The sequence below is a fragment of the Tiliqua scincoides genome, chromosome 3, assembly GCF_035046505.1.
Source record: "Tiliqua scincoides isolate rTilSci1 chromosome 3, rTilSci1.hap2, whole genome shotgun sequence".
NCBI lineage: Eukaryota > Metazoa > Chordata > Lepidosauria > Squamata > Scincidae > Tiliqua > Tiliqua scincoides.
Genome location: NC_089823.1, coordinates 190676987 through 190702008, shown reverse-complemented (window position 1 = coordinate 190702008; position 25022 = coordinate 190676987). Strand labels below are relative to the sequence as shown.

The window sequence follows — 25022 nt, the reverse complement described above, 5'->3', positions numbered from 1 at the left end:
TCTAAAGCATGTTTGAGGCATCCAAGGAGCAAGGAATGCTGGTAGTAAGGCCCATAGGATTAGGGCCCAATCCAATTTTCTGGTGTCAATGCAGCCCTGAGGTAAGGAAACTAACATTTTCATACCTTGAGGAGACTTCCATGATGCCCCCCTATCTCAGGATGCAGCGCATTGGCACAGCTGCATCAGCCTTGGAAAGTTGGAATGTTTGTTCCCTTACCCCAGAAGACTCTGGCAGCTGCCCAAGTACCCATAAGATGCAGCTGTAGCCATTTCAGTGGCACTACTCCTCCAAGCGCCAGGGCAGCATAGGATTGGGCTGTAAGGGCCCAATCCTATCCAATTTTCCAGTTCTGGTGCTGCTGTGCCAGTGGGTATGCACTGCTTCCTGTGATGAAGAGGCAGTCATAGAGGTCTCCTCAAGGTATGAGAACATTTGTTCCCTTACCTTGGGGAGCACTGAGGTTGTACCAGTGCTGGAAAGTTGGATAGGATTGGGCCCTCAGTGTGCTTTGAGTTGTGGCCCAAGATACTTATTTCATCCAACAGTTTTCTCTTATCACATCTTAATTTACCAGAGCTTAAATTATCTGGCACAGGAAACAATACAGAATGATGATGATGAGATTTACGCACAGTCAGGTAAATGTTATTGACTAGCTTGTTTTATCCAGACATCAAGTCCTTCCCAAGGACCTGGGATGCCTGGTTTTTGCCCTATTTTGCTGTTATAAATATCATCACAAGATGTAAGCTGCTTTTTGTAGTTGGTGAATGGTAATTTCTGTGGCCCCAATGGCGTTCATGTGCTCTTCAAGGTGTTTTGGAATAGCACTGAGGGTGCAAATCACCACTGGGATCACTTTGGTCTTCTTCTGCCACAGCCTTTCAATTTCTACTTGTAAATGTTTGTATTTTGGTATTTTTTCCAGCTCTTTTTCTTTTACTCTGCTATCCCCTGGTATTGCTAAATCAATTATTTTAACTTGTTTTTCTTCTCAACTACAGTTATGTCTGGTGTATTGTGTGATAGGAGTTTGTCTGCCTGTAATCAGAAATCCCATAATATTTTGGCATCATTTTCAGTGACTTTTTCAATTTTGTGATCCCACTAGTTTCTGGCTGTAGGTAGCTTGTATTTTTTACAGATGTTCCAATGTATCATTGTTGCTACCTTGTCATGCCTTTGCTTGTAGTCTGTTTGTGTGATCTTTTTACAGCAACTAACTAGGTGGTCCACTGTTTCATCAGCTTCTTTGCAGAGACAGCACTTGCTGTTTGTTGCTATTTTTTTCTACTTTTGCTTTTATTGCATTTCTTCTTCTTCTTCTTTCTCTTCTTCTTCTTAAGTACTTGCTTAAGTATCTGGATCTCAGTAGTGTCAAAAACATGATACTAGATTTCTAATGATAACTGCTGAGGCACAAGCATGCATGAAAACAAAATATTGTTGACTAGAAACCTTACCCCAGTATTTAACATATTCCAAGATATGCAGAATTTAACACATTTCAAGACTGATTCTAGGCATTCAGCCCTAGATTCTGGGACATTTTGCTCCAACTCTTACAGATTTGGCAAGGGGGGGGGGAGGATTTTATGCTTTCAAGGAGCAATGGGATATTCAGACAGAGATCACAGGTTAAAAGCCATGACGGGTATGTGCAACCTCCTGATTTTAGAAGTAGGCTGCCTCAGAATGTCAGATGCAAGTGAGTGGCACCAGGATGCAGGTCTTTTGTTGCCTAGGCCACTGTGAGATACAGGAAGCTGGACTAGATGGGCCTTTGGCATCATCCAATGGGGCTCTTCTTATGTTCTTATGCAGGTATTTTTAAAATGCAAGATCTTGAGTCTGCAAATATAATTCTTCTAGTATAAGTCAGAACTGAACATGTTCTCTATAATGTGAAAAACTGAGCTACAAACTGAACTGCAGCATGAAAATCAGCAATAAGCCAGACCTTGTGTATACATCATGGAGAGTGATTGGCTCAATTATATTTTTGCTGAAAAATATCTCAAAGATTACATTAGATCTCATGCTGCATGATAGGAGTCACTAATTTGACCCTATCTTATGAAGGTAAAAGCCATTTTGTGTTGCTTTAGGAAAACATTGTATCCAAGACACAGCAAGCATTAGTCCTGCTCTGCTTAACACTGATTGTGGCTCAGGAGAGAGATGTGACGTGACACAGTGCTCAGTTTTGGCTGCTATATTTTGAAGAGGATGCAAAGAAAATGAGTCAGAAAAGGCATCAGAAATACAAGATGACAGAAAATAATGGAGATAATTCAAAGGAACTGCATATATTTTATCCTGCACTTTACAGGGAAAACAAAACAGACTTGGAGGGTAAAACTCACTGAACTCTTGAGCATTCCCACTCTCCAGAATTGAACGTTGCTAGGTGGGTGAGGTTATTGTTATTGTATCAAATAACCAGAAATCAAGCTTACAACTTGTGGAAAGGACAACTTGGTATGTACTTGTATTCCTGGAGCAATTTCTTTTTTTGGGGGGGGGGGGGGTGGCGCATGGCTTTTTTATTTGTGGCAGAGTTAAACAGGTTTCGGCTAAGAAATCTATCTGCTATGACAGCTGAATCCTGGGAAACCTGAAGCTGTGATCCAGAAAAGCGCCCCTAAGTTTTGCAGAGTGCCTTTTGTTTACCATTAGATACCACAGCCTGTACCCAAGCACCTAGTATTAAGGATCACAGCTTAGAGCAGGGGTGGCCAACCTTTCAACTTTAGGGCTCCTGAACCTTTAACAATTGTGTAGGAGGGAATTCAACAGGTGCAGTTTGTAATCTCTCATGTGACAAGCTGCACCTGCTGCAATTCCTGCTTCTACACCAGTGTTTCTCAACCAGTGGTATGGGTACCACCAGTGGTACTTGAGATGGTGGCTGGTGGTACTCTCAGGAACCTTGGACACCTGCCACCCAGCAGTGAGACCAGGAACATGATGCAACAAACAGCAGTAGGTGGCTTGGCTCAGCAGGCAGAGCTCCAAAGCATGCTTTTCCACACTCAGAAAAGCTCTCCTGCTCACCCTGAGGCTCTTACTGGTGTTTGTTGCATTGCATCTGGCCTCTCAACACAAAAGTCACTGGTGATGATGTCATTGCCAGTTACCTCCGGTGGTACTTCAAATAGGTAGACTGTGTTAAGTGGTATGGTGGACACCAAACCTTGAGAAACACTGTTTTACACAATTGTTAAAGGTCCAGGAGTTCTAAAGTTGAAATCTTGGCCACCTCTGGCTTAGAGGGTGGATGGCTGGTTCTATAGCAGTGGTTCCCAACCTTTAGTTGCCTGTGGACCACTGAGACAAAAATTGGAACTGGTATGGACCACATGCAACCAGGGCCTCCAAGTGAAATTTTATCAGGGGGTACAATGTCAAGTCAAGTCAACCTTTATTAGTCATAAACATTTGGTAGGTGAAAACTCTGTACGGAAACTGTAGAGAGAATATAAACCTAAGTAGTGCACAAATATAGGGCACAATGTTTCTTTTGGGCTCCTTCCCAAAGGGGGAGGGAAGCAAGTGAAACAGAGTGGGGGAGGGTGGAGACAGGGGTAGGGGGGGGTAAAATAGAGTAAGGGGAGGTTTGCAACAGCAGGAAGTGTCTTTGGAGCCCTGATCTACTGTGCTTCCTAATGTGGACCCCTAGTGTACCTGGCCACACAGTGTCAGCAGCTAGATACAGTAATACAGAAAACCAAACACATTCCTGAGGGCCCAATCCTATCCAACTTTCCAGTGCAATGCAGCCTTGAGGAAAGGGAGCAAATGTTCCCTTATCTGGAGGAGGCCTCCATGATTGCCCCCCCCCCATTGCAGGATGTAGCACATGCCCCATTGGCACAGCTGCACCGCTGCTGGAAAATTGGATAAGATTTGGCCCTAAGACTCTTAAAAAATTTTAAATATAGAAAATTATTTCAGAAAATTAGATCATCACATTTAGGCTCACACTAGAATCAAAAGTTCCTGCATGTACCAAAACATACTTCTGCAGCAGCTGTAGTCCCGAAGCTCTGTCCCTGAGCTCCTGTGTATGCTCCTTCATGGTAAGCAGATCCACAAGCCAAAGAGTTACTGTACCAGGCCTGTTTCCTTCCAGATTTGACAGTGTTCAGATTTGACAGTGTTCAGGAGTGTCATGTATGCATTCCTTGGCCCAGTACATATGGCTTGCGGCAACCGCCTTGTATCTAACATCCCACATGAGCAGCAAGTCTAGGTGAGATTGGAAAATATAAGATCCCAGGAAGTTTCGGGAGGCCCTCCTTTGGCTCCTGGGCCTCCTTTTCGACCCTAGGACCAGGTACAAATTTACCTCCTGTACTCCCTCTCATGGGCCCTGCATGCAATCCCCAGGCCTTCACACAAAAAAACACTATTAAATTTGTAATAATTAGAGCAGGGGTGCTCACACTTTTTTGGCTCGAGAGCTACTTTGAAACCCAGCAAGGCCCGGAGATCTACCAGAGTTTTTTTTACAATGTTCGCGCCATCATAACATATAACATTTATGTGTACAATGTATGTTGGTGTACCTTGAGCCCCACTGAGTATAACAGGACTTACTCCTGAGTAGACATGCCTAGGATTAGGCTGTGAGGCTGCAATCCTAGCCACACTTACCTGGGAGTAAGCCCCATTGAGTACAATGGGCCTTACTCCTGGCGTTTCCTCCCAGAGGCACCTGAAAGGGAGGGTCGGCACTCCGCGATCTACTCATTTTGCCTGCGATCCACCTATTGAGCACCCCTGAATTAGAGGTTTATTAGATGTATTATTTATAGGGAAGATTTGTGGGTTGCTGCTTTTGTTGCTGGCTGTGGGCAGTTTATTCTCTACCCTCTCTGGTGTTCTGTGGGGAAGAATGCTGGAAGTAATCAAAGGCAATCTTTTTTTTTCTTTTTTTTCCTGAAGCTTTGCAGACCACTTCTCAGGGTCTTGCAGACCACCTGTGGTCCCTAGACCACAGGTTGGGAACCAGTGCTCTATAGGCTGTATCACTCACCACTCTTTTTAGGGATGAGGAACGCAACAACCCATGGACAACGGAGACACATTTTGGAAAATCACAATCTGGTGAGGATCAGAAGAAGAGACAGAGGGCCCAATCTGATCCAACTTTCCGGTGCCTATGCAGCATAAAGGCAGCTCCAAGGCAAAGGAACAAAGCTCCTTACCTTGGAGGGCCTCTGTGATTTGTTCCCCCACCCCACTGAAGGATGCAGCGCATGCCCCATTGGCAAGCCTAGAAATGGGACAGGACTGGGCCCTTTGTATGAGTCACAGCTAGGATTTGGTTCCACTAGAAATCCTAGCAGGATGCAAGTAGGGCAGTGACTGGACCATCCTTGGGCTTCTTTCTGGATTTCTGATTTCCAACTGACAGCCCAATCTTCTGCGTGTCTACTCAGAAGGAAGTCCCATTAGTGTCAATGGGGCTTACTCCCAGGAAAGTGTGCGTAGCACTGTGGCCCCCGAGCCTCAGGCTGGCGCTCAGACGCACTGCACACACGTGGCCCACGAATTTGCGCCCGGTTATGCACGCATGCCATGCATGCAGGTCTGCAAACGTGTCAGCACATGCCTCTACACGAGCGCACACACAGATGCAAGCGCCCGCCTCGCCCCCTCCCCAGTCCCCTCCCCTCCCCGCCTTGCCTGCAAGAGCCCGCCTGGGTGGCTGCTGTGGCAGAGATTGGTGTGCTTTTTTCCCATCTGCGTCACATGGCTGCACCTCCCCCTCCTCCTCCTTCCCCTCCCTGTCGCGGCTCAGGTCACTTTGACAAGCTCGCTCTCCTCCTCCCTCCTCCTCCTCCGTGCTATTAGCATATTAACCAGGGCCGGGCTCGCGTTCGGAGGCGATCGGAACGCACCGTTGCGCACAGCGAGGCCAACGCAGCACAAGCCCAGCCCTGGACGCGCAGCAGAAGACGAATCGGGTTGCCCCACTTGCTGCAGCTCCGCGAGGCCCCGCGATCGGGGGCGGCCTTGCCCAAGGGCTGGGCCGGGGTCTCTCCCAGGGCGGCGGATGCCAGGGCCCCGCCGAGCGGGCACGTCGCACCTTCCCTGCGCCAGGCCGGGCATGTGAAGATGTCAGTGGGCTGTGCATGCCCAGGTGAGTCTCTGCGCGCTGGGGAGACGAAGGGGGTCGGGCGTGCATCCTCCTCCGAGCCAGGGGGAGAGCAGTCGTCCTCCTGGCGCCTGCTGCCCCCCCCCCGCGACTGGGGCAGGCGGAGGGAAACAGTCCCATCTCCTCTCATCCTCACCCCAAAAAACGAGGGGCAAAGGAAGCAAAATGTTCCCGATCGAGGGGTGCCAACCACGCATGAGGCAGGGGAGAGGAACGCTGCCTTCTGGCTGTGGGGGAAACTAGCCTTGGGGTCCTCCTGGGTGTGCGCGCGCGTGTGTGGTGGAGTGTTTTGCTTGCCACTGATTGCTGGTATCGGTTGGCAAAGGAAGTGTCAAGCTGGGGTTGTGCAGTAGTGCCCAGTGCTGGCTGAGGTGACTGCTCCTTGGAGTAGCTCTCTGATGGGGGGAGGGTCTCGGAGGCTAGCCCTGGGGCTCTGTGGAGCTGGAGGCATGCTGGGAATTGGGGAACTCAGGCTAGGGTAGCGTGATTTAACATTGCAACCAAAACACATAGTTGTGGGAGCGATCTGTTCTATATGGCAGCCACTGTGTGGGTTCTGGATGCGTGGAGGGGATGCCCACTGGGGTTTGCATTCAGCAGTAAGAAATGGAATATTGTTTTTGGCATGAGAGAACTTGCATGTCTCTCCTGTTTATAGGGGAATCTGGAGATCTGAAGCATCCCTTCCATTTTTTTTTTAAAGACCATGAAACCCAATAGTAATTCAAGACACGACAGATCTTTCAAGGATGTGGTTCATCGGGGTTCACTCTGGCTTTGTGAGGTTTCATTTTGCTTCCAGCTAGAGGAAGAGCTGCTAGAATTCATGGTTTTGGCACTATTGACTTGGCCTAGATGGCCCTAGGAGTGGATGAGGAAGTTGGCTTGTGTGGGGGAAGGGCTGACACCCTCCAACTCCAGTCTCTTTGGAGAAACGGCTACAACCACATGGTTGCATGGTGGTGCTTTTTTTCCCTGTGCAAAGACCTCATAAAGTTTGAGTTATTGTGGTGGAAAAGGAAGGCTAGGTGGGCAGAGCTAGTAGAAACTCAATTCTGTGCCAGGCGGATCCCATAGCACAGTTTCTCTGTGCCTGCAAACAAGCCTGGGGGGTGCTGGGCAGCTCTGCAAATTCTAGGTGCCCAGAACCCTTGTTCTATATCTTCAGAATGTTTGCTCTCAAGTGGCCCTGACTCTTGAGTTGTGATGGCAAGGATGGGTTATCCTTTCCTAGAGGGGGAGGAAGAAATGACCTGGAGGTACATGACACTAGGATAAAGCCCTGTCCCTCCTTGAAGACCCCCTGGATTTCTAGTCCTTGGTAAAACCTGGGAAGGCTAAGATTTGGGATGGGGTGAATCTGAAAAATGGGGGGGGGGGTTGTAGCATTATTCAGGACTGTTATTAGGGGAGAGTTGATGGCAGTCTAAAGGCTGCCTTTGATAAGACAGTGTAAATTCAAGAGAATAGACTCTGACTGTCTAAGACTCTGACTTCTCTAAGAACTCTTTCCCTTGTTAGAGCTGTTGGTATGTATAACAGTATCTCTACTCAAATGCTGTGGCTCAAGGGATTGGGCACCTTCCTCAGTAGATTTTCCTCAAAGCCAGTTTTGACCTAACTATGGGTTTAGTCTAGTTCCCTGTCTAGTGCTGACCATGACACTTCCACCTCCTAGCCCTGGAGGCATTCAGTCAGCTTCTGTGGGCTTCACTGATAAGTTGGGTTGCATTCAGGAGGGACCCTGCTGTGCTGACTCTCACACACTCAGGCCATGATGCATTCCACTACAGAGGCCTAGTTTGCATGGGGGCCCTTGGCATGGTTTAACCCTGCAAGGGTCCATCCGTTACTCCTTTAACATGTTCCATTCCAGGTGGAGGTGGCATGCTCTGGCCTGGAAAGGTCCAGCTGCCACACCAGATTTCCTGACAGTGAGGTACATTTTGACAGTAGGCACAGGGCATTACAGTGTCCTTCTCTGAACAGAGCAACCTCCTGCGCCCTCTGCTACCAGACCTCTGGGTGCCTTATTTCTCAGGTTCCCTCATTATCTGCTACCTGTTGTTTGCAGGAGTCTGCTTCCCTGGCCTTGCAGCAATCTCTGTTTCTAACCAGCCCCCTTCTCTTTCCTTCCACTTCCCTTCCCCCACCACCTCCTCCTCCATCTCCCGCTGGAAGCTGCCAGAGCGGCTGCTGCTTCCTCAAGCAGAAAGTCACGTGCTCTCCCTCCAAAGCCAGGCCAAACATTTAAAGCACCAGGCACAGTGTGGGTTCCTTCCCCCCCCTTTCCTCCAGGCTTTTCCAGATTTGCAGCCCTACTTTGGCCCACGTGGCAGGCTGACCAGCACACATGGGGAGAGGGTTGGCTACTCTGTTTCCCAAGGAACCTGCGTTCCATGGATGCAAAAGGTGCCCAACTTCATACTGCCTGACTTTTCATAGGGAACCTTGCATTAAGAGAGATGGCTGTTGATTCTTGCTACATCCTTAGTTCACTGGTACTATTGGTGTCAGCAGACTTCCTGCCACCATTTCTTTGCATTCCAGGTTGGACCAGTGTGTGCCAAGAGACTTGTTAAATCCCACTTCCCTGAGCTGTGTGGGAACAACACACAGCAGCAGACAACAAATGCTATGTTGTAACCATGTCTTGTCCCAAGCTATGGCACAGAAGTGTTTACAGATAAGCTCTTACAATTGGCATGGGCTTCAGAAGGTCCCCCAGGAAAACCCAGTTCTCCTACTAGAATGAGTGTTAGTTATTTTTGAGTTTGCAGAGGGTATGAAAGTAGCTAAGACTGTGTGTCTGTGCACACAAGCCTCTTTTTTGCTAGAACTGTAGATTTCTCTATGATTTTGCTCTTGGAGCCCATGACAGACTGTTTATCGGAATATAGAACAAACAAGCTCTAGTTCTGGCCTCCTGCCAGCTAGAAACATTTAATGAGCCTCTCATGTGGCTGCTGTTATTGGGAGGGGGCCTGCATTAACTTGGAGGAGTTTCCAGCTGTGGGTGCCTTTGCCTTTAAAGGGGAAGCAGTGGCATTTGTAAGTTACAACAAAAGAGCTGCCTCTATTCAGTTTTTCTGGTTGTAGTGCATAGCAGTATTTCTTCCATTCTCTAGGGAGTAAGGCAAAGCTAGTGCCTCACACTCATCCTTGGGGATGGAGAGAAATATCTGGCCCCAGTGCCTGTGAACATCTTGCTCTATACTATGCTTCTTTCTGGGCTTTTCTTACACAACCCTCTCAAGTTGCCCAGCATCAGAAATTCCTTTGTGGACTGATGGAAAAGGGGTGTGTGATGAAGACGTTGGGCCTGAGTGTGCAATCTCATTGCCACAGTTAGACCTGCCAGGCTGTGCTGTGTGGCGTGTCATATGCCAAGTATTGAACTGCAACGATGAAGATTCTTGGCTAATTGGGACACCACAGTCATTAATGCAGGCAAATGCAGATGCACATTTTCAACCCAAGGTGATAGTCTGAAAAGTGCACTACAAAGCTATTTCTTGCGAAGACACACAAATCTGTGTGGGACTCTGCCTGGGAAAGGAAATGAAGTTTTGTGGATGAGCTATACTTTTGAGGATGAGCTACTGCTTTACTGTCATAGCTGTCATCTAAAAGTTGTTCCTGCCTTCATGGGTAGTATATTACATGGCTTACTCACTTGAGCCATCTTGAATTTGTTCTAAATATATTCCTTGACCTTCAAGCATTTGTGGTGTGGCATATATTGCTTGCTTGCTTGTGATAAACACTAATCTAAAAGATATACAAAATGACTTGTTAGTGGTATGTGGATTATAGAAGTGCCTGACTTGGTGCACTGGGTTAGACTACATGACCTTTGATGTGTTCCCAGTAATTCTAGGACCACTCTTGCTGCAGATTTATGTAGAAGTTTGTATCCTGCCTTTTTGTCTCCAAAGAGCCCTCTTAGGAATATCATAACAAATTAAATCAAGAATACAGTGATAATACAGTATATAACAAAACAAACCGTAACTCAATTAAAATACACAATAAATTTGAAAATGAATTAAATGTCTGAGAACAGCAGGGTGAAAAACCATCATAGAACAGGAAAGCAACTGAAGTGCCTATGGAAATTAAAAAAAAAAATCCCAACCAATCAACAAAACTTCTACAGAGATGGGGACAAATGAGCCAAATGGTGGTGGGAGAGCCACAGTTTGGGGGCTGTGACTGTAAAGACCCTGTCACCATTGAAGGCATAAATTTTCATATTTCTGAAAATATGAAGACCTGAAAAGAGCATGATTGCTATATTTGAAACTGTATACAAATTGTACTGTGCTTTTGCTATTTTTTTTCCCCCTCAGCAACAATCCCTTTCAGGCATCCTCAAGGACAGGAAGTTCCATAGCAAATGCTTAATGAAGACTTTAGACTGGTCAGATCCTGTAGCTTTGATTTTTGTTGGACAGAAGAGATTTTCTCTTCATGCATACTTTATGGTAGCTACAAAGCATATACAGTATCTTGTTTTTTTCCTAGGTGATAGCTAACCAGAACTAGACTGCAAGGCTGATGCAGGAGCCCATCTAACTATCCCGGAGTTTGTTTGCCGTTTTCTGCATAGCAGACATCTGCCCCTAACTCACTCAGGGTGCAATCCTAACCCATTTTTCAGCACCAACATAAGGGCAATGCAACTACAAGGGAAGGGAACAAACATTCCCTTACCTTGAGGAGGCCTCTGTGACTGTCCCCCAACTGCAGGATGCAGCACATGCCCCACTGGCACAGCTATGCCAGTGCTGGTAAGTTGGTTAGGATTGCGCTCTCAGTTATTGCTGAGAATCTGAACAACAGTCTTCTTATACTGTTGTATTCCTGTGATTTATATATTTAAATTATTTTATATCCCACCTTTCTCTCTGAATAAATAGTGCTCAAGGTGCTGTTTCTATTATTCTTCTGCTTCCACCCTCCCCCAATTGCAGGCTTGTACCTGAATTGTGGCAATATTTTTGGTTTTCCAGTGCAATTGAAAACCAGACTTTTCAGGAATGGATTGGCAAAATGCTTACTTGGAGCACTGGAGTGATCTACTCTACAACACAGGTAGTGACAATCTGCAGCCTGGCTTGCCCTGCATTACCTGTTTGCACCTCCCCTGTTACTTGCAACACAGTCCCTTATATCAGCTGGAACTTGTCCTTACTGTTTAGCTTATTAACTTTTAATTCCATTTCATTTATGTACTCATGCACATGTGCAACAAGGAAATAATTTTTTTAATGAAATTAAAAAAATTCTTTTCCAGCTATGTAAAAATCTTTATCCAGCTATGGATAGAGATGGGGTTATCTGAGACTGCCCATCAGTATTATGGCGCTCACCTGTGATGTACCATCTTATTCCACCTCTGCTGTGCGGCCAGTGTTGTGGAAAGATGATGGGAGGGGCAAATAGTACAGTGTAGAGTGTGACATAGCGCCACTGTGGTAAACTCTGTCTCATTGTTTTGTCCTAGGTATCTGAGGCTACAATCCTATACACGCTTACCTGAAAGTAAGGCCCATTAGATGCAATAGCACTTCTCAGTAGACATGTAAGATTGTGCTGAGCTGTTTAAGATTGTGCTGCTAGTACTACACGCTTTATAGATAGGCACTTCATTTAATAAAATATGATTTGTCTGAAATCATATTTGAAGTCAGAGGTAAAGACCTCCCACTTCTTTCACACATCAGCATTATAACTGACACTCACTAATCTTTGTAGGAGGCCTCACAGCAGAAAATAGCAACCAAGTGGCAACCCCATGGACCTATCATGCCAATATCCTGATTATGGTGTTGTAACATCAGTGTAACTTAATCAAGACCCCATGTTCACCTAGTACAAAAGTTGAGAATAAAATAATACTGAAAAAAGAAAACAGACTGAAGCAATCCGGCTAGCCACAATGGGGAAATGTCTCCACAATATCACCATACCTCACACACAATCCAGCTGACATAGTGATGCCTCCACCGCCTGAACTACTGTGCATGGGCAGAAAGAAACCAAAAACAGACAGCTAGAAGGGACCACAGCGCAGGGCTGTTTGACAGCCCAATCCTGAGCTGCCCAGCACATGAGGCTGCTGGGGCGGCAAAATGGCTACTGCAGCATCCAGCGTGCATCATCGTGTAGTGTCTCCTTGGGGAGGGGGAAGGGACATTTGTCCCCTTCCCCTGGGTAAGGAAAGTAGCTCTGCAACAGGATTATTCGATTTTGCAGCAGCTATTGAGCTGGTTCAGAATCAAGAAGTCCTTGTTGGACTGCAAGGCCCCCTGCAGCCCTGCTCCTTCCCCTTCCCCACCCACCTCCCTCCATCCTGGAATGCCTCCTCCCACGCCCCCATTGACGGTCTGGGCAAGTGCTGGGTGTCGGAACACGGGACCAGTGCTGGAACAGGTCCAGTGCAGGCTCATGCTGGGCTAGCTGTGGCACTTGACCCGAAGTAAGGCCTTATGGCACATTTGCATAGCGCACACCAGCAGTAAGCTGGTATGTCGGGCTCTGGAGTGGGCCCTGAGTCCCCTTATACCACTTAAACACCCACATGCGCGCACACACACCCCAATATCCATCTTTTTGTCTACACAGTACAAAAGGGAGTGAGTGAGTGAGAGAAAACATGTATAACAAATACACAACTCAAGTACACAAGGTGCATTCCACAAAGCAGTGCACTAACCACTCAGTTCCAGCAGTAGACAGGAGAAGGACATAACATGGGCCATTTGTCATCTTCCAGCTGCCAGGCCACAGATTTACAGCGCAATCCTAACTGCATGTTAGGCTGATGTAAGTCCCTTGCGCCAACCTAGGAGGGTTGCAAACATACTGTAAAGCACATTTGCGCCTCCTCTGGAGGAAGCTGCAGGAGCGCACGGAGATGCGCTGGAGCACGGTGGCAACTTCCCCCAAAGTGGGGGTGGGTGTGGAGGATACGGTGAGAAGGCAAGAGGGAGGCATTCTGGGGCTGGGGGAGGGTGGGGGCGGGTGGGGGAGAGCGGGAGGTGGGGCTGGGATCTGGCTGTTATGCTGGATCACAACCCCCATTCCTGAGCAGCACCGCTCTCCTCATACTTGCACCATCTCAGGAGGTGACGCAAGTCCGAGGAGATCTATAGGGGCTGCAGTGGCTTACCCGAAGGTAAGGTAACAGTTTCCTCTTACCTCTGACTAAGCCACTCTGGGCACCCTTCCAAAGCTGGATACAGCACACATCTCTTGGCTTGTCTGTTCCAGTGCAAGATAGGATTGTGCCCTTAGTCATCTGTGTCTAGGATCAAGAGACTTGGCCTTTTGGAACAATATCGATTTTAAAGAGATAATATTCCAGGTTCAAATGCTGGATGTGACCTCTCACTGAAAAAGACTAAGGGGGGCCCTCTCATGCAGGTATACCTGAGAAAGGTCAGTAGTAGTGCCAGTCAGAAGAAAAAAGGCCAACCTCCTGCCAACTCATGAGGTGTTCAGTTTTGTCTGCTACATTTCCAGAGGATGTAACTGAAGAAGAGTCAGAAAAGAGCATCAACACATAGAAATGAAAGAGGGATCCCAACCTCCTTACCCCAGCAGGGTGAGCAATTGCTCTTCCACTGACCTTTGGTCCCACACCTGAAAGTCACCATAATATTATGCCAGTGCTGGGGGATATAGGGATGTATTCCTTCTTGTCATACTCTTGATTCACTCCACTCCTTCAGCATTCTGTTTTAGATTCTCTACCAGCAGAGTTTTACTGGCATTGCAGGGAAGTAGAATTTCACCAAAATATCCCTTATGTTATGCCAAATATATCCTCATTAAATAAAATTTTCTCCAGTTTTTGTTGACTCCTTATTTTGGAGCATCACTGAAAATCATTATATTAGTGGAACTTAGAGCGCAATCTTAACTGGCAGTTATGCCGGCTTAGGTGGCCCTGGAAGGTCGCAAACATGCTGTAAAGCATGTTTGTGCCTCCATGAGCGGGAGCTGCATTGGCGCATTCAGACGTGCTGATGCGCGGACGGAGGCAGAAGCCTCTGCCGTAGCTCCCGCGCCGCCACTTGTGTCGGCATGAGTGCGCTGACACAAGCAGCAAAGGTAGGCGTGGGGGGGCGTGGGGAGGGGGCGTTACTGGGCGGGGGGAGGGTGGCCCCGGGGACAGGCATGCGGGGAGCCGGCGGTGAGGCTGGAACCTGGCAGTTATGCCGGATCCCAACCCCTGTCCCTGGGGTGAGTAGAGCAGCTTCAAGTCGCTCCGCTCTCCTTAGACTTGCACCAACTCCGGAGGTGGCGCAGGTCCAAGGAGACCCATAGGGGCGTGCAGCCCTTACCCACGGGTAAGGGGAAGAGCTTCCCCTTGCCCGTGGCTGAGCCATTGCTCGCTGCAACCCCACATTGGATGCAGCACAAGCCTCCTGGCTTGCCTGCTCCAGCACGGGTTTGGTTTGCACCCTTAGGCAGTTTCAGGGTTTAAAGTATTTTGAATACCCATCTCGCCTCTGGACAGGTATGTAGATAGCCTGATTTCATGACCTCTGTCTCTATTTGGAGTCAGGGAGACTGTTTTTTGATGGGTGTCGCAAGGTGCGTAGCCTGGGTTGGCTTCTGCTGTGCTGAGTGTACATGTGTGTGAAAGAGAGAACTGCTGGGCAGGTATTCGTGAAACACTTTTCTTCTGGAATGTTTTGGAAGCCTAGTCTTAATCCTTGGGAGGGACTGGCCAAGATCCCGGTGTATTGAATGAAGCAATTCTTTGTGAAAGAAGGAAGAGAGTGAGTGTGAGCAGGGTAGGTACCAGTGCTGGCGGTCTATGAGTTAGGAAGATGACCAGTGTCCTTTATCTGAGCAGAATAATGACAATTGTTGTCTGAGTATTGTGTTGATGGGAATTGGGTCTGTCTCGCTTCCAGTGGACACTAACTTTGCTTGTGCTAAGAGAGAGGAGGCCAAAACACATTCCCCAGAGGCAACTACAGTAGTAGTAAATAGTTCAGGCTCAGCAGCCAGAGCCTGAACATTTAAGGTCCTGTAAACAGAAATTCAGTTGCACATTGATTCTGCAGTGATGTAGACCAGAATGCAAGCACAGGCTCCCATACATGCACACTGTACATGATGCAGCCTTTGCTTTTTCCTAGCCTCTGAGCAGGTTTTGACCCTTGCATATATGCAAAGAATTTTAACATCCTGGGCAAGCCGTAAGGAGAATGGGCAGCAAAATGGCAGATGCGCTTCAATGTCAGTAAGTGTAAAGTCATGCACATTGGGGCAAAAAATCAAAACTTTACATATAGGTTGATGGGTTCTGAGCTGTCTGTTGCAGATCAGGAGAGAGATCTGGGGGTGGTGGTGGACAGGTCGATGAAAGTGTCGACCCAGTGTGCAGCGGCAGTGAAGAAGGCCAATTCTATGCTTGGGATGATTAGAAAAGGTATTGAGAACAAAACGGCTAATATTATAATGTCGTTGTACAAATCTGTGGTAAGGCCACACCTGGAGTATTGTGTCCAGTTCTGGTTTCCGCATCTCAAAAAAGACATAGTGGAAATGGAAAAGGTGCAAAAGAGAGCGACTAAGATGATTACAGGGCTGGGGCACCTTCCTTATGAGGAAAGGCTCCGGCGTTTGGGCCTCTTCAGCCTAGAAAAGAGGCGCCTCAGGGGGGACATGATTGAGACATACAAAATTATGCAGGGGATGGACAGAGTGGATAGAGAGATGCTCTTTACACTCTCATGTAGCACTAGAACCAGGGGACATCCACTCAAATTGTGTTGGGAGAGTTAGAACAGACAAAAGAAAATATTTCTTTACTCAGCGTGTGGTTAGTCTGTAGAATTCCTTGCCACAGGATGTGGTGATGGCGTCTGACCTGGACAGCTTTAAAAGGGGATTGGACAAGTTTCTGGAGGAAAAATCCATTATGGGCTACAAGCCATGATGTGCATGTACAACCTCCTGATTTTAGAAATGGGCTATGTCAGAATGCCAAATGCAAGGGAGGGCACCAAAATGAGGTCTCTTGTTACCTGGTGTGCTCCCTGGGGCATTTGGTGGGCCGCTGTGAGATACAGGAAGCTGGACTAGATGGGCCTATGGCCTGATCCAGTGGGGCTGTTCTTATGTTCTTATGAGAAAGGCATATAGCATTCAAGCCTTCTTGCTACACCAGCCTTTAATATGTAAAGCATGTATGTATAGACAAACAAATACCCATGGGTAGGTGTTCCTGAGATCTTATAGATCCAAATGAGTCTGTTAAAGCTCAGTGCTTTAAAGCTCTTAAGTGCCTGGAGGAACTTCTCCAGAGCCATGTGTGATTAGTGCAATTGAGATACCTATTGCACTTTCTTCATGGGTGTGAAAGAACATCCATAAAAGAGATACTGGGAGAAATGTGAAGCCCCAGATAGCATCCTGGATACGACTTTATGGGACTAGATGCATAATACGAGTTAGTTGTGAGAATGTCATGCTGGAGCAGTTTCAGCTTGTCCTGGAAGTGCTGAGAGGTTTTGACTGAATTTTTGACAACTGGAGGTCAGGGCAGCTTTTTATTATTCAGGTCAAGAGAGGGGCAGTCATGGCTGGCAAATGGTTGGCAACCTTCGGTCTCGAAAGACTATGGTATAAGCTTACAGCACCCAGTATTCCCAGGCAGTCTCCCACCCAAATACTAATTAGGCCTGACCCTGCTTAGCTTCCAAGATCAGGCATGTGCTGGTAAGGGCTGCAGGAGAGGGCAGGATTTCCTCAGCAGGGTTGTTGCTGCATCAGGTATAGTGGAGGTTGGCAGAAGCAGCAGGCAGAGATAGCTGGATATGGGCAGTGGGTGCTGAGTGAAGGTAGGAGGAGTGGATGTTTGGTGAGGGGTGATGGTGGAGGGGGGGTGAGAGCACTGCAGTGTCATACTGGGCCATGATGATTTCACTGTGTGCACTCAGAAATGGAGCGGGAGTTAATTGCGAGCTGTCACATGCTGGGTGCATGTGAGCCCCTGCCAGCCATGCTGCAGCATCTAGCTTTGCTCTGCCGCTCGGCTGCCCAGGGAATTCACCAGCCAACCAGCTCTGAGACAAACACAAAGGAGCCTCCGTGCTGCCAGCCTGGGGGCACACACAGCACTGCCTAGGCATGCACCAGCCCTGAGAATAGTGAGAGGGCAGGCAGGGCCTTAGAGAGAGGACTGCAGGGGGCAGGATGTGCTTCCTACTGGGACACGCTGGGGCTCGAGTGAATTGGAATTCCCCTGTACCCTCCAGCCAGCCCTCCTACCACAACTGATGTATTCTCTCTGCTGTGAAAAACCGAGCTGACTGAACAGCTCCCGTCACAACCAAAACATCTGCCCTGCGTGTTTTGAGAGGAGCTTGCCTAATGCTTGTATTCTTGCCTCCATAGCGTGTAAGGAGGAGCTCTCAGATTTTATCTTGCAATAGTTAGGGAGGAATTCCGTGTTCCACATAAATACATATAACAAAAACACTGACAGCTGCTTCTTTTAGTGCAGAGCAGCTTCAGGAGGGGCTGCTTGGGACAGAGAAGTGGAATGGGGTTGGGGTGCTTAACACTTCCCCTTAAATGCTACCTTGCTGCTTCAGTTTCTACCCCATTGCATCCTGCTCTGTGCCTTGAGATTCCAGACACCTTTGCAAATGTGATGCTTGTTTCTGAAATCCTACAAGGAAGTGGCTGTGGGAGGGGAGAAAAGTGACAGAAAAGTGACAGGAGGGGGAAGGATTCCAAACTCCCCCGTCCCTCCAAATTGTCTGCTTCTGAAATTGCTTTGCCTGCAGGAAAGAGGCTGTGGGGTTTTGTTGCACTTGTTTGTGTGTCATGCACAGTTCCATTGACAGAGATGGTTGGAGGTCAATCCAGCCTTCTTTTCCTGCACATGCACTGGAAGGGATAAAATGCAGTGGACCCTTGGGAATGCTTCAGTGCAGTGACAACAGCAAGAGGCTTTGCAAGTCTGGGTTGCCTGACTGATGTAGCCTCAGCATTGGAGGTAATAGTGAACTGAAAGAGCTGAGTGAAGAGTAGCTCTGGTTATATCCTCTGCCAAGATGTATTGACTGTAAATGACATTATGCAATCCTAGTAAACAGACTGCAAGAATGGGAGATTAATTTAGCAAATCCAGTTAGGAAGGCCCTCTCATAAAGCCTAGGATCATCAAACCTGCTGCTGCGAAGCAGCCTTTCTGGAGTAAGGAGATGTGTTAGCCACCCTGTTGCAGATTAGGAGCTGTCTGTGGAGCCTCACATATCTTTAACATCTCTGTTGCAGACATGGAAAGGCAGTGCTGATTTAGGCAGACTGCTGAGATGACAAATGGCATCCCCAGATCGCCATGTCCCACACAAGACACTGGTAGGAAGACTCCATTTGAGCCAGTCTCATCCCCTTCCTCATCACCTAAATTTTCCTAGCAAGGTTATTTTCCACACCTTGTACTTTGTCTAGGACTGTGTACCCCACCCATCCCCCTGGTGTTTGGGCATCCAGCCCTGTAAAAGGAAACTTATCTTGGCTTGAGGGGGACAGCAGGCTTCTAAAGAAGATGAGTCATGTGTATGTGCATTTGTCTGTGTCCCTACACTTGTGGGCTGTGTTGGATACCCCCAAGCTATGGTGCAGTTAACTTTCAACTCTCTGCTGATGGCATGCCTTGATGATCTAGATGATATTACTCTGGTTTAGTATACTATGTTAAGAATGTCTGTATGGGAATAATCTTGCTTCAGCACAGGAGGTTGTTCATCTTTATGTTCCTTCCATACCCACAGTTCTCCAATTCATTGTGCATATTCAAATGGGCCCCATACCTGCAGATCTTTTATCTGCAGATTCAGTTATCTGTAGATCTGGGGGGCCCCCACACGTGCCCCGCCCACGCCCATTAATGTTTAAAAGCTTACCAGTGAAGTGTTTTTTGCTTTAACATGTCACTATAAGTAGAGGTATTTGTTTCCCATGAGTAAAATAGGATTACAGCCTAAGTCTTACTGAATACAATGGGCTTACTTCTGAGAAAAATAAATAACACCATTTCCAAAACCTCTAGCTATAAGCATTCAAGCTTATAGTGTGATGCGAGCAAACCACTGGCAGCCTGAATGCTTGATGAAACTAGATCAAAGGTTAACTGGAAGCAGGAAGTTAACTGCTTCCTGTTACAGTTAGATCCAGCTTAGTTCAGACAGGGTTTCTCTGTACCTGCTGTTTCCATATTCATGGGGTGTGTGTGTCCTGGAATGGATCCCCCATGGATATAGGGACCCTTCTGTACACTGAATTACCAAGTGGGTTTTATTTGCCCCCTGTCTTGTGAGGAATAGCAATGAAGAGAGAAAAATTAGTGCTGTATAGGAACTGAAAGCTTTGATACATCAGATCTTCCCTTTGTATAACTGAGAATAAGTAGCATCCTTTTGGTAATCACTAACATGGACCAGAATCCACATACTTCATTCATAAGAGCCTACTAAAAGCAGGGGGGAATCACCTATTATCTTTTTTAAGCACTTTTAAAAACCACCCTCACTGTAAATGCAAGATGGTTAAAACTACTGAAAGGACTAACTAAATTGTATTAAGCATTTTTAAGTGTGGGTTTAATGTTCCACTACCATCTTCCCCCCCCCCCCCAAGCACCCTTAGAACCAAAGGATTTGACTGAATGGTCATCACCTGCCTTGAGAAAAGTATCTTATGCTGGCAGTGTGCCTGACAGATCCTTGTCCATATCTACTTTTTCTTGGAAACATATGCAGAGCAAGGCAGCTTGTTTCAGTATTGAACTGCTCTTACAGTTAGGAACTTCTTTTGTACATTTAGTTTAAATTCATTTTCCAGTAGCTTAAAAGCTATTGTTTCTTGTTGTGCTTGCTCATAACAACCATTTCACATTTTATTTCTGAGATCATTTTAAACAATTCACCAGTGCTAGTTGGCTCTTGCTCCTTCGATCTTTTCCCCCATGCTTAAACATAGTCAGCAAATTTGTCCTACTAGGGTTTACATCATAGACTAGTAATCTTAACTTTTTCAGACATAAGACCCATCTGTGACCTCAAACTGCAACACTTGGAATTCACTTTTAATTATTTTACTGTATATGTATTTTCTTTCTCTCTATTCTCCTTCCTTCCCTCCCCCAAGTTTAAAAAAAGGTGGTGATTTCACTGACAAGACCCACCAGTTAAAGGTTAATGTTTTATGTTTCTTTGTCATATTTGTAGCTCTCTTCTGACTCCATTTCATCTTCCTAGTGCCCTTCTAGAACTGTGATGCCCAGAACTGTTGTCTACATCTGAGCAATGTAATCTGTTGTGCTCCTAAGGCAGCAATTTTCAATCTTTTTCATCTCACAGCACACTGATAAGGTGCTAATATTGTCAAGGCACACATCAGTTTTTTGACCATTCGCAAGGCACACCCATTAATAGCAGGGGCTCGCACCCCCCAGTTACCCTACTAACAAATGACCCTCCCTCAAACTCTTGTATCGCACCTGCAGACCATCCGGTGTGCCACAGCACAGTGGTTGAAAATGGCTGTCCTAAGGCTTGTTGTCCCTTGTGACTTTTTGAGGCTTTCTGTCCTGGAGTTGAACTCCCAAGGCTTATTCCTTAGTTAGTGGAACCATTTTGTTCTTGTTGTGATGCACATTCCTATGTCTCTTGCATCTCTTTTCCATCCATCCATCCATCCATCCATCCATCCCTCTTTCATTCCACAGTATTTTTATATTTTGTACAAACCTACAACATACTCTGCAGCTATATTCTGAGGAAGAAAGCACATAGGAGAAATCTGCACTGTGAGCATCACTCAAGCTTCACACAGCAAATTCTCCAATCCCCAGGCCTGATCAGGATGCTCATGCCTATTTATCCCTTAGCACTTCCAGTAAGGATTCAGTAAGGTTAAAAACAGAGTGGACTCTGTGACCTCAGCATCTTGGCCCTTCCAGTCCCAGAACATCCTACAAAGAATATAAAAGAAAATCTCTGCTTGCAAAATCCAGTTTGCAAGTACTTTGACTGTGGTCCTGCCTCCAAGCTTGTTCATTCTTTTTCACCTACCAGCATGTTGTCTGGATTTCCAAAGCACTGCAGAGGTTTACCCAAAACCATTCAAGGGCTGAACCCAGTGGTTTTCAGTCTGGGGCGTCACAACGGCCCAGCCTGAAGGCCCTGGCCTCTTTCCCCTTAAGGGGCGGGGGCAGGGGGGAGGCAGCAACATGATCCCCAGGATCGTGCTGCTCAGGAGGGCTGCAGGGGCTGGGTTCCACTCACCAGTCCCTGCAGCAGCCTGTCAGTGCGGGGAGCCCTGCGCGAGCGTCTGCAGGGCTCCTCATATCATCAGAAGTGGAGAAGTGGAGTACAGCTAAAAATAACTAAGGCTGGTCCTACTCATTTTAGAGCCGACATGATTAGTTCTAAAAAGGCCGCAGAAACCCGCATTTCTCTAGTCCAGCTGGACATTGAATAAGAAAACTCTTTTCATTTGTTTACTTTATAGGGAGGGTAAAACAGTGTCAGCAGTGCCTGTCTTGCATAGAGATGTGACCAATAGAACAGTGCTTTTCAAAAATTATCCCAACTGTGTTGAAGCTGCTTGTGCGTGAGCTGATCCTCATGTGGCTAGAGGCGACATCTAAATGACCCAGCCTTGTGGGTGGGATTAGTCACATAAGTATTTCCCATTGTGAGGGAAAGACCCATGCACATGCTATGGGGCCCCTGAGATGTAACTGTCAGTTGCATGGAAACTGCTTGTAGAGAAGTATTTCCATGGTGCTGGGAGAATGTTTAAAGGGCACCCAGGACCTTGAAAACATAAAGTTGCCCCAGCTTGGATTGTCCACTTCATACTAAATGTACCAATGAAATTTAACCAAAGCTGGTTTTTTGCCCTTCTGGTATTCTAGGTCAGTATTGCTGCTTGCAAAATAGGCAGAATAGGCAGAAGCTGTCACTAAGCAAGCTACAACCAAGGCAGTAAACCCATGCCTGGCCTGTATCCCTTCAGGTGCAGACTTGCATGAATGAATGCTCTATACAAAAAATTCTTTCCATGAAGAAAACTAATGTCAGGGACAAGGTGAGCCTGGAACTCTTCTTGCTGCTATGCAGAGATGTTAAAAAAGTGAGAGAGAGAGAGAGAGAGAGAGAGAGAGAGAGAGAGAGAGAGAGAGAGAGAGAGTGTTGATGGAGATGTATTCAGTCCTGTAAGCTCCCACCTGTAATCTCTAGTGGTATAAGCCACAGTTTATCACTTCAGTGGTTTTTGGTCTCTCTTGGAAGTCAGCCAGGCCTGATGAGACTGAGGCCATTGCCTCAGGTAACAGATTGACAGGGTGGTAGAACTCTCCTCCATCACCCTTGTTCCTCCACTAGTGTTCCTCCTCATTCCTTCCTGGATTGAAAGAAGGGGGGGGGGAACAGAGCAGAAGTGTTATGTCTAGAGGAGAGGAGCATAATGGGCTAGACTAGAACAACTGAGTGACGGGTGAGAGGAGTAGAGGCTGGTACATCACCATGTAATGGGGGCAGCATTTGGCATGCCACCTCAGGCGCCAGGCAGTCTAGGGCTAGTGCTGGTGCTAGCATAGTGATCATAGCTGCCCTGAGTTGCAAGCAAACTCCTCTAGGCTTATGCCACACTGCCTCTTTCACCTGGGAATGATAGTAGTGGCTGTCCCAAGCCAGGGTCCTTTGAGATATGTAAGAATTGTGGAAAAAATGGACAGCTCTGAAGAGATAGAACCTTCATTGTTGGTTACCTTTCCGTGTACACCTCCCAATAATCATACAAAACTTTGTGTCTAAGGATAGTAACTTGGAAAGTTGTTTATTGGGAATAAGGAAAATGGTTGGAATAAGTAGGAGGGGGAAAGAGAGAGAGAACAAATTGCTCTGCAAAACCAAATAAAAACACAGTGTCTAGCATGTGAGTCCTACTCTAGTCTTACATAGTTGGCTTCTGGTATGTCAGGTTTTGGGGGAAGAAGAGTTGCTGGGGCCTGTCTTTCCACAATCAGTGTACCTACCGCAACATCTGTCTGATCTGAGAGATGCCCAGCATCCTTGCTTTTAAAGCCCAGGTGTCCTAGCTCCTTCTACTGGGGGTTGGTAGTGTGACCCCACAGTCTCTTTCTTGGAAATGTCAGCTGACTAAACCTGTATACAATCCTTCCTATGGTCAAATATACTTCTTACCCTTCTTGTAGACACTTTTTACCCTTGTGATCTTTGAATTGCAAGTTCATGCTGACCAAGTCACAGGAGAAAATTAGACTAAGCTCAGCCATAGGGATGATATTCTTGGCAATTTATGTCCTCCTAGTGGTGCTATTGTTGCTGTCCCATCCACACCTACCTGGGACTAAGTTCCAACTTAATGGAACTTACATCTGAGTAGACATGTACAGGATTGTGCTTTTCGAGACAACTTTTCAGTGGTGGCTGACTCATATATTTAGTAGTGTGAGCAACTATTCGTGCATAGCATCTTTTCTAGTGGCTCTCTGCTAGAGTTTCTTTGGCATCTTTTTGAGATTGTAAACCTCTTGGGCAGGAAAACATTTCTCAATCTGTTTTGCTCTTTAATTGGTTTGTGAACTGTTTTGTTGAGAAGTGGCTTGTAAATATTTTTTATGATAGTAGTAATGAAGTTTTGGGTGACAGAGATGTATAAGAAGACACTTTATTCTGAGTCAGACCAGTGGCCCAAATAACTCAATATTGTTTGCCCTGATTGGCAATGGTTCTCTTGAGTTTCAGATGGCGGCAGATTTCCGAGCCACACCTAGAGAAGCTAGGACTTGAACATGGGACTTTTTGCATGTACTCTTCCACTGAGCTTTGGCCTCTTCACTATACCATACTTAATGCTGTTGATTCCAGTATGAGAGCTGTGAGAGCTATTTCATTGGTTTTGTTCGTATTTTGAAGTTGTCATTTATGTACATTTATGTACGCTGTGCTCTGCCCATATGTAGACATGAGAACCAGAACTTGAGGGAAGCCTTAGTCAGATAAGTGGTGCAGCCTATGTGTGGTCCCTGAGACAGTCTGTTTGCTGTTTCCCTCATACAAAGTTGCCAGAATCCCCATAATACTAATGATGTCATGATTAGTGCACATACTTGATTTCAGTATTGGAGCCTACTGAGACAAAGGAGGATCACTCATGAGATCCAGTCACTAACCTAGGCTGCTTAAACAAGCAGTTGTGACAAGTAGTTAGAATTATTTATCATCCTTTATTTGTTACACTTTTATCCTGCTGTTCCTTCAAGGAGGTCAGAGTAACACTGTAACCTCGTACTAGTAGATTAGGTACAGAGTGTGGGGATAGGCTTGCTCAAGGCCTCCCCCCACAGTTAGGTATTCCTGACCGTAGATTTCCCATGCTCAAACCCAGCACCACCGTACCACAGTGACAGGAAATAAGTTTGTAATCCCACTCTCCTATGGCTTTGGAGGGCACTGCAATGAACACATGTGATGGCTCTAAATCACTTCCTGGTTGGTAAGAGTGAGGCAGGCATGGGGCATTTTGGAGTGCTGCTGTTCTCAGCATGGACAGGTTTGTTGGTTATGTGGGAAAAGGCATGGCTCTTGAGGGAGCTGGATCATGGTGGTAGCAGTGATTGTGTTTGGCCTAAGGGAGAAACCAGGTATCCTTGTTTGATTCTGAACTTTCTGCATGTTGTCTGATAAGCCTTGTTACCTATTTTCCCTAGAAGAAAGGCTCTGGTGGAAAGATTTTCATGTTTTAAAAAGGGTGTTCCGGTGATAAGCAGAGGGAGAGGGG

General features: G+C 46.7%; 1 protein-coding gene across 2 annotated transcripts in view; it reads left to right on the top strand.

Moving 5' to 3' along the window:
- The first annotated feature begins 5821 nt into the window (after positions 1 to 5821).
- LDB1 (LIM domain binding 1) overlaps positions 5822 to 25022 on the top strand; it is a 77365-nt gene continuing 58164 nt past the window's right edge. The window contains exon 1 of one of the 2 annotated variants that reach the window (XM_066621846.1): positions 5822 to 6155. In XM_066621846.1, coding sequence (XP_066477943.1) covers positions 6131 to 6155 — 25 coding nt within the window. In that variant the 5' untranslated portion in view covers positions 5822 to 6130. The remainder of the gene's footprint in view (positions 6156 to 25022) is intronic. The other variant, XM_066621845.1, reaches the window with a different exon arrangement.